This window comes from Stegodyphus dumicola, chromosome 8 (assembly GCF_044657685.1).
Source record: "Stegodyphus dumicola isolate Sdum_Otavi_A_Nest chromosome 8, ASM4465768v1".
NCBI lineage: Eukaryota > Metazoa > Arthropoda > Arachnida > Araneae > Eresidae > Stegodyphus > Stegodyphus dumicola.
The window spans coordinates 149,900,233-149,914,738 of record NC_140775.1 but is presented as its reverse complement, the minus strand read 5'-3'; the positions used below and the strand labels follow the sequence as shown (position 1 = coordinate 149,914,738).

Here is a 14,506-nt window from a genome sequence, read left to right as displayed (position 1 = left end):
AACGTCGCGGAGAAAACGTCGTGCTACAAAACATCGTGGGAGAAAACATCGCAAAGAGAAAACATCGCGGTACAAAATATCGTCGTCGAAAATAAAGCGGTTCAAAAACTTCGCAGTTTAAAAAAACATCGTCGTCGAAAATATCGTGGTAAAAAATAAAGTATCTACAAATCATCGCATGACGATAACATCGCAGACATGCTTTTTTCAGGTTTTAATAATTGTAAATGGATATTCCCATAATGATTTGTGAGCGCAAGATGGAAAGAAGGATAATTTTTATTTACACATTTTTTTATTAACTAATAAATTTTTTCTGAAAAAGTAAGAAGGAAACTTAAGCATAGAAAATTAAATGCAACTTATAGATTATACTTTTCATGAAAAATTACCAGTAAAAACTTTATAAAAAATTATTTATTAATGACCTCTGTTAGTTAACTAGTATGTCGGTTTAAAATTCTATTAAGTGCTATAAGTTGCATTAATTTTCTATGCTTAAGTTTCCTTTATATTTTCTCAGCAAAAATTTATTGATTAATAAAAAATATGAAAGTAAAAATTATCCTTCTTTCCATCTTGCGCTCACAAATCATTACGGGAATATGCATTTATAGTTATTAAAGCCTGAAAAAAGCATGTCTGCGATGTTATCGTCATGCGATGATTTGTAGATACTTTATTTTTTACCACGATATTTTCGACGATGATGTTTTTAAACTGCGAAGTTTTTGAACCGCTTTATTTTCGACGACGATGTTTTGTGCCACGATATTTTAGAACTGCGATGTTTTCTCTTTGCGATGTTTTCTCCCACGATGTTTTGTAGCACGACGTTTTCGCCTTGCGTTGTTTTCTCCGCAACGTTTTCGTCTGCGATGTTTTTGGCGCGATGTTTTCGGCTGTAACCCACTAGATGTGTTTTTTTAGGGAAAAACTTAAAAAATCAAAAATACAGTGATACTATTCAGTTGACACAATCGCAGTATTACAAACATTATTAAGAATATATTATAGAGATACACTAAAATAAGAATACTCCATAAGGACCACAACAGAATTACAACGGAATTTCTGATAAGATATATAAGTTACAGATTTTACAAAGAAAAAAAAGTAGAAAGAGTTTAGTCCCTACCGGCATATTGTGCTGCACAATACCATTTTATGGTCCTGTGAAAGTTTGTTAAGTGCGATTTTAATTTCTAATACATTTTCAATCCACAAGTGCCAGATATTTTCACTCGTTTTTTTTTTCCCTCAAATGTGATGTGTTTGAGAGGTATAACTGCAGTGAAAACAGGAAATGATCTGGATCCCCCACTTCACCGCAGCTGCAGTTATCCGAGGTTCGAAGATTAAATCTTTTAAGATAACTCGGAAAAGGGCCGTGCCCCGTTAGAAATTGAGTTAAATACCAATTGTAAGTTTTACCACATTTTCCTCTCCTCCATTTTGTGGTTGCAATGTCTGCTACTGTCATCCGTCCTTAGCAACTGTCCACCAGTCTATTATTCCAAATAACACATATTTCATTTTTAAGATTACACTGTCTGCATTGCTATCAAACCGAGGCTACTAGGGATAATATCACATTGCTTCGACTTTAGCGTCACCTAGTTGCTCTTAAGAGCAATAATGTCAGAAAACCTACGACATTAGTTGCCTGTAAATCTCACTTTTTTAATATTAGAAAATACGTATTAACATGTTTCTAAATTTAATCGTGTCTTATTTATTTTCTATTATCATGTCATACATATCGTTATTTTCTAGTGCAAAGTTTACTAAATATGTGAAATGAAGTAAATAATGTGAAAGAATAATAAATTGTTTTCATTTCGACTTACAGTAAGTATGTCTGTACTTACCATGTTAAGTTTGAACTAAATATATTTTGTTTGGAAATTCTAGTTTAGCATCCAATCTTCAGCAGTCACAGGTCATCCGACATTTCTGAATATCCAGTTGCCATTAAGTCTCATATATGTCAGATAGTCAATAATCTGTCGTACCCCTTTTTGTCAAATAATATAAAGTTAAAGAATAAAAAAATATGGAAAAATAAAAATGAATTTTGTTTTCAACTTATAATAGTACAGACATTTGGATTTTTGGAAGCCGGAGAGATGAAAAAGTAGCAATTGCCTTCGCCGGGAATCGAACCGGGGACCTCTGGAATACCGGCCCAGTGTGCAGAACCACTACACCACGAAGGCACACTAGAAAAGCGGTAGACATACCTTATAAGTATGGCTATACTTATCATGTTAAGTTAGAACTAAATATCATATTTTCTTTAGCAATTCTACCTTAACATCCAGTCTTTAGTAGTCCAATGTTAACCGTCGTTTCTGATAATCCAATAACCATTCAGTCTCACATATGTCAGATTTTCAAGAATCTATCGTACCCATTTATTTTTCAACTGAATATCATCTAAACGTTTGTTTGTTAAATAATGTATCTTCTAAAAAGTATATTTTTCTTCACTAGGATGTAATCAACTATAACTGTAGAGCATTAGTTGCTTCTGTTCCTTTCTTCGCAAATGCAGACCAGAACTTTGTAAATGATGTAGTGACGAAGTTACGGTATGAGGTGTTCCAGCCTGGTGACGTCATCATCAAAGAAGGTACTATTGGCACCAAAATGTATTTCATCCAAGAAGGCATCGTTGACATTGTTATGAGCAATGGGGAAGTAGCTACCAGTCTCTCCGATGGATCCTATTTTGGAGGTAAACCAATCCTTAATAGGATCTGTGTTTATAATTTACCATACTAATCAAAGTATTACGAGCCCCCCCCCCCAAAAAAAAAAGATTGTCGTATCAGAAGAAAAAAGGGAAGCAAGCTCATTTTATGCATTTAAATTTAATCTGCAGAACCGGTTTGTGGGAACTGAAGTAACATCAGGCTACAAAAATCTCAAAAAGTGATTTAAGAAGAAATAACTGTTCGATTTCGGATGTTAGCAGATAATCCACTAGCAACTACGAGTTGCCAGTATATTACAATTTTTTTTTTTTTTTTTTTTTTACTTTTTTTGTTGTGAACTGCTTCTAGTACCTGCTTTATAACGATTGTCTTCCTCAATTTTTATCGTATGGATCCAGGTTCCAGGCTCTAATTGAAGATTAAAATCTTAAATAATCAATTTTGAAAGTAAATATTAATTTGTAGAATAAACTCACGTAACTTATAGAGTAGACATTAAGGGTGATGTCACAAAAAACCAACTCAACTAGCTTCTATCTAAAACCATGACAGACCTAGTATTTCAGACAATTACTTCAGTCTAAATAGAAGAGACTGGCGTTATATTATTTTTAAGGCTAAAATTCTCCAAGAAGTATAATGAAATTCTGCATTTAAAGTATATTAGTTCTTACGTAAGTTGTTAATTTAAGAAAAGCTTTAATTTTGGGGAATTTTTAATATTCTATTTGAAATTTTTTTTTTAATCGGTGTGTTTAGAAGTCAATTTTTAATATCCTATTTGAACATTTTTCTTAATCGGTACGTTTAGGAGTCCTTTTCTCTAGATTTTTCTTGAATAAAAGAGATTTTAAAAATTCCAGGCAAAGAAATGCATGAAACTTTAATATACACTTCTGTAAAACTTTCAGACTTATAGTTTATATAAAATTAAACATTTTCTGAATGAAATTTACTCAGTTATTTTTTCCGTTGAAAACAGATTATTTGACTAATGAATTTTTCGAATTACATTATTCATTAAATAAATTCGATAACATTCAATTTTTTGTTAAGTGCAGGGAAAATTATTCAAACTTGCTCTACTGGGCAATCTCTCACAGCAGTATATTCCATTCAACTATCTTGTGTAGCAGTCTATTCCATCAATAATTGTTTATCGAAAATCTTACAGAGAAAAGGCTGCTTAATTACAGTTTCCCTTTTTTCCAATGGACATTTTTTGGGGATTTCTTTAATTTCACTAATCAGTCATTATCAATGCTTATAATAAAAGGAGGGTTTTATTATTACTAATAATGCACTTTCTACCCCTACAGAAATTTGTCTACTGACGAATGCTAAACGGGTGGCGAGTGTCCGTGCGGAGACGTACTGCAATCTATTCTCTTTGTCAGTGGAGCACTTCAACGCCGTCCTCAACATGTATCCGCTGATGCGGCGGACCATGGAGTCGATCGCAGCCGAGCGCCTGAACAAGATCGGCAAGAACCCAAGCCTCGTCTCGAACCGCGAGGACCTGCAGCATGACCTGAAGGCCGTCAACGCCATCCTGCTGTCCACGCACGAGCACGATAATCCTTGTGACAGCAGTGACGACAGCGACGGCTTGCCACCAGCCTTCCGCAACAAGAAGCTCAAGAAGCACTCCATTGCCATGGCAGTTTCAAAGACCCTGAGGAATGCCCTTCCGAGGCCTAAGTCTGAGAGCTGCTTCAACAACATGGAGCAGGGAGGTCGGCCTGAAACCAGCTTCCTACAGCGGTCAGAGACCTTTTACCAGTCGACGAGCCTTGCGCCGCCACCCCCGGAGAGCAGCAACCAGTTGCGGCCATGAACAACCACCGTGCCTCTTACCACCTCTGGACTGTGAAGAGATGGCCCCAAAGCGACGTCAGTGAGAGAATGCCTCACTCGGTTTTGCGTAATCACCATTGAGAAAGCTCATTTTCTCATGAATGTCCCAAATGTCCAGCTGTAAAATATCGTATTGTTTCTGTGTGCTTCATACCCACTTTTAAAATTTAGGATGGGGCGAGTGTTTAAAGATTCGGTATGATAATAATTTTTCTTTGGTATAATGATTTTCTCAATAGCTTTTATTTCTAATCTATTTTAATAATCAACTAAATTGGTAATAACACAATAGTTCGGGAAAAAAAGAGTGAGACGTAATTTTTGATAATTATTATAATAATTTTTATTGGAAAACACTAACCAATAGACTGTCATACCTTTTATTATTTTGTTAAAATTTATGAATATTTGTGAACTACTATTTTTACTTTTAAATTTCGTCAGTTAATAGCATATACATGTAAATATCGCCCGTTTATTTATAAATATCGATTTACAGTATTCTTTAGTTAAGAAAAGAGTTAATGGAATGAATACAAAAATCTATAAAAAATTATCACAAAATAATTTGTCATGCAATTTAATATATTAGGTACTTCACCCCGAGTATGTTGATATGTGAAGGAGTTTTGCTGAATATTTTTTCCTCGCTTTAACAATAATATAATTATTTTGGTTTTAAATAAATCCTTCCATTTCTTCACATGGCACTCTTCCTATATTATAGGGAAAAAATTAAATATTCAGTTTTATTCATAATCAAACTGATTACATCAAAACTTCTGAAATAAATAAATATTGACTAAAGCAAAAAGGCAACAACTTAACGCAGCAGAGTTTTTGGCCTTTTAAAATGAAATATTTTATTCCTAACACTTTTATTAATATAAACGTATACTGAGAAAGGCAGTTAAATCATCGTAAACGAAATATATTTCAAATGTATTTAGATTTTGTAATACCGAAGTTTAAGCAAAATAACTTTTAACTTTTCAACTATTTTTCACAGTTAAATCTCATAAATGTAAATATGCTATATAAATGTAAAGGACCTATAAAAATAACATGTGTACAAGTCATTAAATGACATAAATTCAATATCCGTATATTTCCATCCAAAAACATAATTGCTTGCTTTTATGAAATGTAGCAGAATTTTCTTGCTGTATTTTCAAATCCAGTCAAGGCAGTAACTTTAACACTGAAAATTAAATAATTTAGGAAACTGAAACCTTTCTAATCAGAAATTACGTTCATTTTACTTTATGCTTCAATTTTGAATACATTCTGCAGCTGTGCTGTAAACTAATACTTTCTCTGATGGATTTTCTTATAAAATTTGTTTTCCTTCCCCCGAAAATTCTAAAGAAATTAATTTTCAGATAGAAATATCAGGTATTATAATTCCAATTTCCAAAGTTTATTTTTATACATATCTGCAACGAATGTTTATTCTTTTTTAGGTTTTTGCAATGCTTTTTTTTTTTCATTTCTTCGAATTATTTTATATACATGGAAGACAGAAGATAAAGTGACTTGTGATGAGGTGTAAAAAACCAAATTTGAACCTTGTGCCACGACAGTGCAGCTGGACGATGAAAAGAGTTAAGTGATCAACCGAGTGAGGCTATATCCATTCGGTGGTGCAAAAACTTTCTAATCTAATGAAAAGTCGCAGGAACCTACACTGTGACGAGTTGTACATAGATGTAGAGAAAAATAGCCAATTGTATAGGAATCTATTTTTTTCTGTACACGACTTTTACGTAATGCACAATCAACGTAGAAGCCGGCCGTCAATGGACAATGGCGGCTCTGTAAAAAGAACTTACCTGAATTATAGACAGAGAAATTTTTTATACGGATAGAAATATTAATAATATGTTTATTTGTTGTAAACTGCTGTGTGTCAGCTCATGAAAGGCCTTAGTGAAAGCCTCGTATCACTTCTCACGTCAGATATCAAATAGTTTCGAAATGTTTTGTAAATCACACTTCTTGTCCCGACACTGCTGCCTCACTTTCTTTACTCATCCTATGCAAGAACAGTGTTTTGCACTAAATGAAACAAAACAGTCGGACTCTAGAAGCCTCAATTGCCTGCTATAAAAATTCATAGACCTTTTATTCAAATCAACTATTTAAAATGTTCACATTAGTAAGAATATTCAAATGGAACAGTGAATGCCGTTTGAGTAAATTTTAGAAAATGTGAACATGTTAGAAATGATTCTTAAGCTTAATTTTATCTTTACATATAAATATAAAAAGTCAGTATGCTTTAAAGTGGGAATTTTTTCCAGTTTTATTTTCATAAATGATGTATTTTCAAAAGCGGTGTTAATTTTAAAGAAATATTATTAAAACTACATAGCACACACATACTTACATAGCACAGCTAAGAAAGACTTCAAAGCTTATTTATAAAACTACATTTACGTGGCTAGCCTTGTGTTTACGTAAAATGCAATAGATATATCTTTTTGCTTTATTATGATCATATTCAGGCACAAAATCTAAGTTCAATCTTTTTGCATTATTATGATCATATTCAGGCACAAAATCTAAGTTCACCTCAGAATAATATAGTTACTCAAATAATGATACACAAATAAAATTACTTTAACTGTTAATAAAACATAGTGTTTCGTTGTTTCATATATATGTAAGAGTAAAACAAGAAGTTCATGTTTCAGTTATTTTAATTATTTTTGAAGACATTTTCAAATACAGCATATCAACAATAGTAACTGCTATCTTCCTTGCATTATTAAGATAATGCATTTTTCAGTTACAGAATATAAAAGACATATTATTTAGATAATTCAAATATAAATTCGATGAAATGGTAATATTGACTAAATTATAGTAATATTAACGAGTTAGATTTTCTTCAAATAAGTAATGTTTGTTAATTTTTAGTGCAAGCATTTCCAGAAATTTATATAAAACTATACTAACAGATTTTAGCAGTTTATGTAAAACTATATCTAAGATTCTTATTATATTGTACCAGTAGTATGTCTTGTTTTAATTCTCGGTTCTGTTTTCTTCTAAAATTTATCGCAAAAACTTTGTTCTCCGACTTGAAGCAAATTTGCATAACAAAATGGAATTAAATGGATGGTGCTTATTGCACAAATGCAATTAAGAGAATTAACTCTAAAAAATATTCTTATAATTTATTTTCAAATGGACGTTAAATAAAACTGAATTGTCCATTCGTCAAAAACAAAACAATTTCCTAACCCGTTTCAAAAAATTTATAAATAAAAAATGTCTTTTTCTAAATATTTTCTCATATTAACAACAGTTTTTAATATGAAGAAACATTCAAAATCGTTTATGTCTCTGACAGATAATAAGAAATTTAATTTTCGTCATTCATAGATAATTAGCAATTTCATTTCATTTTCATAAGCGAGTCTCAAATTTTAATTCATGAGAACAAATTTAAATTTACCATTAAAAGAGAAATAAAATGAATTCCTTCGAATTACAAGTCTCTTATCTTTTATAGTCCTTTTTTTTAATTATAAGTCCTTTGAAAAATGAAATACACTATCAAAGCTACATACATTCAAAAGTAAAACTTCGGATTTCCTTTTGATTGTTTTCTTTCGATGTGTATAAACAAGTTACATAAAATATTTCTCAAAACTATGAAAATTTAATGAACATAATAATTCAATAAAGAATAAAAAAACAAGACCCACATTAAATATTCCATTCATTTGCCCCGATACCAGTTGATACAAAAGTTACTTAACTGTTTATTACGTCTAAACATTTTCCCGTTCAAAAGAATAAACTGTGTCTTAAGAAATAGTAAGATATTCCGAATAAAATGTTGAATACGGATAAAACAAAATTGAAAAGCTCTAATTATAGAACACTTCATTAAAAAACTAAAATTAAAAAATCGGTATCTGCTTAAATCTAGTTTTACTAAATGTTGGAATGATGTCATGAAATCCTGATTTCGATCACAATACAAAAGATATTCTTGAATATATTGCTCTAAATTTTATCTTAGCAATCAATTACTTGGTCTGAAACATATCATTTATCGTGCATAATGGCAAATAACAACTACTGAAGTTTAACTTCACAGCCACAACATAAAATCCGTAACATATTTAAAAATGGTTAAAAAATTATCTACATACATGTTATAATGAATTAACTTCATTATTTTTATATTTTGAAAACACACTTCTTTTTCCAATAACAGATTGTGAACAGTTACAGTGTAACACAGTCCATTAATCTATACAAGGTCAGATGTGGTGGTCTCTTTATTTTCGAGGTACCTAATAGGTGGGCCACCATCGTATCCTATGAAGGGTCGGGCAGTTACAAACATGCATTCTCCAGGATTCGAACCCTGACCCTTCGGTATCGCAGTCAGGCGCTTCCCTAAACACTATAGCGTCTGGGCGGCTGATTACACGTAATTATGTAATTAAAAAAAACATGTAATTGTTTAACATGTAGCTCAAAACGTTTTTCATATATTTTTTATAATAACTATATATCATTTTATTTGACAGGCTTTTAAGCAGATATAAATTATATGTGATGTATTTTTATAAATTCTTGTATCATCTTTCAAAAAGTAACATGACTCATAATTTTAAGTCTTACAAATTTTAAGAACCTTTCTTAAGTGATTTTCTCTGCTAAAGTTTTTATTAATTTTATGCTGTACAGGTGTGTCGTAGTTTAATTAGTTATTCCGATTTCTTAAGATACGTATTTGCTCCTTCTCTCGCAAATCAATTCCGATCAGACAAATGAATAAATAAAAAAACAAAAAAATTGCGCAAATATTAACAAAAACAGACGAAAATTTCTAAAATTACTTGTAATGAATTAAATTGCAACTTTGAAATCAATTAAATTGCAATGTGAAGTTCCTGAAAGTAATCTGTAGGATATAATTAATATTTCAATGACCATTTTTTGTACACTCCTCATTGTGTAGTTTTGATATATTTCACATTCGTGCAAATAAGACACTCACAAAGCTACACACAAGTATTAAATAGCTTTTTAACAATTAGAAAACGTCATTATATGGATTTTTATTTTTGAATGGGGCAACTAAAATTAAGCTACGCCAAATTACTTAAAAAAGCAAAGTATACACATCTAGCTACATAAGCGAAAGAGCTCCCACTTTAATAGCGGAAAATGTTTCTTAATGTAAACCGAGGTATGTTATAATGGTGCTAGAAAAATTATTTTTTAATAAAAAAAGGATCAGGCTTTCACGAAATTAGATATTACCTGCGTTATGGAATGAGAAGTGATGCGAGGGTACAGATTACAGTTAGAGAGCTGTAGTTTAGTGATTATTTTAGATACTGCGTAGTGCGTAGCTCTTTAGCGTGGGTTCAAGTGTAATGAGCTTAGCATTTTTCAGCCATTGATGTGACATTTATTTTTGTAGAGCTTTTCTTTTCAATAACAATATGATTACAACGAGACGTATAAAGTTTAAGGGTGTGTGAAAAACTTCCTTAATTGTTTTCTATGATTTCTCAAGAATGCCCTTCGAGCTTCTAAATGAGAGTTTTGTAAACTGCTTTGTGTTTTTAATGTCGAACTTATTAAATAATGAAAAATTCTTGTTTTAAATATAAACATATTAAAACATATAATACATGTTAAATATATAATACGTATTAAAATACGCAGCCAAAATTTTAGGAAACAATATTCTTAACTATTTTGAGCAGTACTGTGCTATTAAGAGCAATCATAAGAAATCTGCTATCATCTCATTTTGCTCTTCTATTAGTTGTAAAATTTCCCGGATTCCCCATGATATCAACTTATATCATTTTTTTATAATTAAAATTTGTCATAATTAGATCCTACTTTAGATTTTAATATTTAATTTCATAATATTCCTAATTAATACGCCTTAATTTGATGAAATTAAATTTTAATTTAAAATTTTCGCATAAATCATGACAGACTTTTATAACAGAAAATAAGAAATTAATAAATCTTTATCGGTTGTCGTCTAAGTCCCTCAATTGCGTTTATTAAATTTTAGGTCTTTAAAATGTTTTCTTTTCTCTTTCTTCTTTTTGATCCAATGAAATTTCATGAAATGTTGCACATAAATTGGCTATGTAAATGTTATTTCGCATTAAGAATGAAAATATATCCTAATATTTAATTTACTTTTTATTACCAATACATGATACCAAAAATACATCTTTTCTTATACAAAAAAAAAAAATCCTTGGTCGAATATTTAAACTCTTCTTCAAGAAATAAAAGCAAGTCTTTAAATCTAATGGCAGTTATTCAGCAACTTCAAAAGATTCAAGTAAACTTGGCATATCTCATATACCTACTAATTAAATTTTCAAGAAGTTGTCATTGTTCAGTAAAATTTAATTAGAACAAAATTTTCAGACAAAATCATCAGTTTGGTAATGAAGTCGTCGAGGACAATTTTTCCCTAATGCAATTCAGTTCAAAATAACATTTTTATTATCACACTCATATACAATAATGAACAACAGCAATTTTACTTTACTTTTAAAAATGGTGATTTCAAATTAAAGAATGTATGTTTGAAATTTAATTCAGAGGTAGTTGTGAACACTGATATTGTTTTTAATTGAAAGAAGAAACCGATAATTTATTAATGCATTATTAGTTGCATTGTAAAAAACGTAATCTTTCCTTTTAAATCAAAATTTAGGAACTCGTGGGGCATTCATTCATACTAATTTGAAATTTATGTTTTACTGTTTTATGGGCTATGCTTTTATATATTATCTATGAATACCTTTATTGGTTTTTAATGTATATTGCGAAAGCATTATGTTCGCAGATTTTTTTATATTTAAACATATTTCATAAAATGGAAAAAGAAAGCAAATGTTAAAAGAACATAAAAGTTATAACTATATTTAAATACATAATATACATAACTGGTCATTTAAAAGGTGTCATTTACATTGAAGCGGCTGATATCCTGATATCCTTCTAGTTACTAACTTTGTATTTTTAAACAGAGAAGAACAACGAAGAACTAAAATTTTGCTTTTCTTTTTCTTTCGGTCATACTCATTTTATGCAATGGGAAAAGTTCCGTAGATGTGCTTATGGCGACAAAATCTAACAAAGAAAGTTTTTTTCTATAATTTAAGTATTTCTTCAATAACAGAACTACATTTGCAAAACGTTTTCTCAAGGAAATACGGAATATAAAATACCGAGAATAAAGTTTCCTAATTTGGCGCAAAATTGATTTTATCGCCAAGCTGTTTGCTGAACTTAATCCCACATAATATATATTGAAGCCAGCAATAAAAATGAATCCAAGGTTACCTATTTAAAATAGGTTAGGGAATTCAAATCAGATATCAACCTCTATTTCAGCTCCTGCTGTCGACAGTCTTCTTTCTGTTTTGGATCAAGTCAAATATCAGTAAGAAATTCATCAATAAAAACTAGATTTTTTTAATCTCTTCTTTTAGTATTTTCTCAATAATCAATATCATTACTGAACTGATAATACACAAATTACGGGAGTTTAGCATAAATTCAGCCTTGAAAGTAAATAACAAATAGAAAAAAAATAAAATTTTAATTAAGAAATAGTCATTAGAATATTACATAACAGTTTTAAAACTAAAATCATAGCCAAAGTTGAGATATTACAGCAACAAAGTAATTAATGACTAATAATACAGTCAAAAATCCTACAGCAAAAGGTTTCTCAACAGTTCTAATACTAATCTAGCACGATTTCGTAATAATCTTCAGTCACTGATGTCTTCAAACTGAAATTCCTCTTCCATAAGAAAGTTCTTGCTTTTCCGCAACAAGAATTAGATGATTAACCATTCCTATATATTTTTTACTCTTTCTTATGGAAAAGGAATTGGAGTTGATTGGATTTCTTCTTCTTTAAGGTTTTTTTTATTTGTTATTGGTTTTTTCTTGTGATGGTTTATTTTAATTTTCTTTTAACATCTACATAATTCTAATTGTACAATTACAGGATTTTTTTAATTATTTTTATTTATTTGAATTTCATTTTTGGTCTTTGTGAAAAATTGGTTCTAAATTTCTTTATGTTTTACTGATCAATTTTCTGTTGCAAAAAGCGAGAAAATTCTTGGAAAAATTAAATTTTTTTTTATTTATAGAAACCGTTTTGTGTTTATGTACATATATATATATATATAAATATATGAATCTATACTTCTTGAAATACATAACAGAATTAGGCTAAAAGTAGTCAGTAGACAAACAGTTCTGAAGTTAAAAAATAACGCGATCTAGCGATACAGCACAGTACGATGGCTTTCAAAATGCAGTTTTGAAAATTTGAAAAGTTGCTAAGTTGATATATTAACACAACGAAAATATAAAATAAAGTATGAAGTGGTAACAAGCGAAAGCTTATATACGAGCTCTTATTTTGTGTTCAATGCACAGTAATCTAAAATGAAATTATGTGAAGAATTATAAATGGCCAGACAGTTAACTCCAAAGATTATGATATATCCACACAACGAAAATATAAAATAAAGTATGAAGTGGTAACAAGCGAAAGCTTATATACGAGCTCTTATTTTGGTTTTCAATGCACAGGATTCTAAATGGCCAGACAGTTAACTCCAAAGATTATGACGCACAATAACTGATAACAGATTAAAGAAAGTATTAATGTGCGAGAAATAGCATTAGCATGTATTCACTTCTGAATATTAAAATTTATGCCCTCTTTATGAAACCTTTCCAAACTTCATTAAAAATAACCACTGTATTTTAGAATTTCAATTTAACAATTAGAATGCTGAATTAAATGAAATCGTTTCTTCTGAGATATGAAACATTTCTAACAGTAGAAATATTACACGGAAGCACACATATTACGGTAAAATTTTTAAGTATTTTTATATTCTTTTAAGATACAATCAATATTTTTAAGAATAAAAAAGATTATTTATTCTTGTATTTCTTATTCAACATATTTTAATCATGCATAGGATTACAACATCACAAAACAGTTCTGCATTTTATAGGCAGTTTGTATTTGCTTATTAAATTACAAAAAGCTGAATATATGGTGTTAAAATACTTTACCACTTGACAATTTCAAGTTCAGAACATATGACAGCCTGTGGACTTAAATTATGTCCATTGAAGCAATACTAATGTAAAATACATAAAATTAATCGAAAAGTAAAAAAATATGACATATTTCTCAAAGTTTATAATATAATCCGGAAGCACTAATTTGAAAGCAACACATGCAAAAAATAGCACTGCAATCAAAATTTCTACTTTCTTTTCCCACTTCTTGAAGTATTCTTGACAGGTTGACAACAATGCTTTCCCTACTTTCAAAACTGTTTTAGGAATTTCAAGACACGTCTGAAAAACTCCACAACATGTATCTTTCATTCTCTTCAAATAATCATAAAACTGTGCAACAAAGCCTTCATCCTCTACTTTAGGCTCTATATTTTCAGTTGAGTGAAATTTTATAACTGGAATATTATATTTATTGCGCATGTGCCTCACAATATTTTTTGAAGGAACATCATTGAGCTTGGAATCATTTAAAATACTCTCGATCACACAATTTAGATTCCAACTCTGAACTTCTAATTTTTCAGTGAGACTTTCAGCTCCCTTTAAAATATTTTCATTTCCAGACTCTGTAAATTAAAAATAATACCAGTTAAGATATAAACTTACAAAACATTTCAGACAAACAAATAAACTACTATATTCAAAACGAAATTAGAAAATTTCAAGAATTAACTATTTAGTTGGTTAACCAAAACTGCATATCTTTCATGCAATTTGAGTTTAAATCAAGCATCAAGTCTGAGCTTAAGTTTCACTAATGATAACTAATTAAATCAATTGACAGCTGTATG

The 14,506-nt window shown here is 30.1% G+C and overlaps 2 protein-coding genes across 3 annotated transcripts in view; one reads left to right on the top strand and one right to left on the bottom strand.

Annotated features, from left to right (window-relative positions):
• Ih (hyperpolarization activated cyclic nucleotide gated potassium channel Ih) overlaps nt 1–12,072 on the top strand; it is a 274,094-nt gene extending 262,022 nt beyond the window's left edge. For both annotated transcript variants that reach the window (XM_085822572.1, XM_085822571.1), the window contains 2 exons: nt 2,497–2,740; nt 4,040–12,072. In XM_085822572.1, the coding sequence (XP_085678698.1) occupies nt 2,497–2,740; nt 4,040–4,557 (762 nt within the window). In that variant the 3' untranslated portion in view covers nt 4,558–12,072. The remainder of the gene's footprint in view (nt 1–2,496; nt 2,741–4,039) is intronic.
• A 4-nt stretch (nt 12,073–12,076) lies between these two features.
• Nucleotides 12,077–14,506, bottom strand: part of LOC118191776 (uncharacterized) — a 56,474-nt gene continuing 54,044 nt past the window's right edge. The window contains exon 7 of the mRNA XM_085822580.1: nt 12,077–14,281. Coding sequence (XP_085678706.1) covers nt 13,752–14,281 — 530 coding nt within the window. The 3' untranslated portion in view covers nt 12,077–13,751. The remainder of the gene's footprint in view (nt 14,282–14,506) is intronic.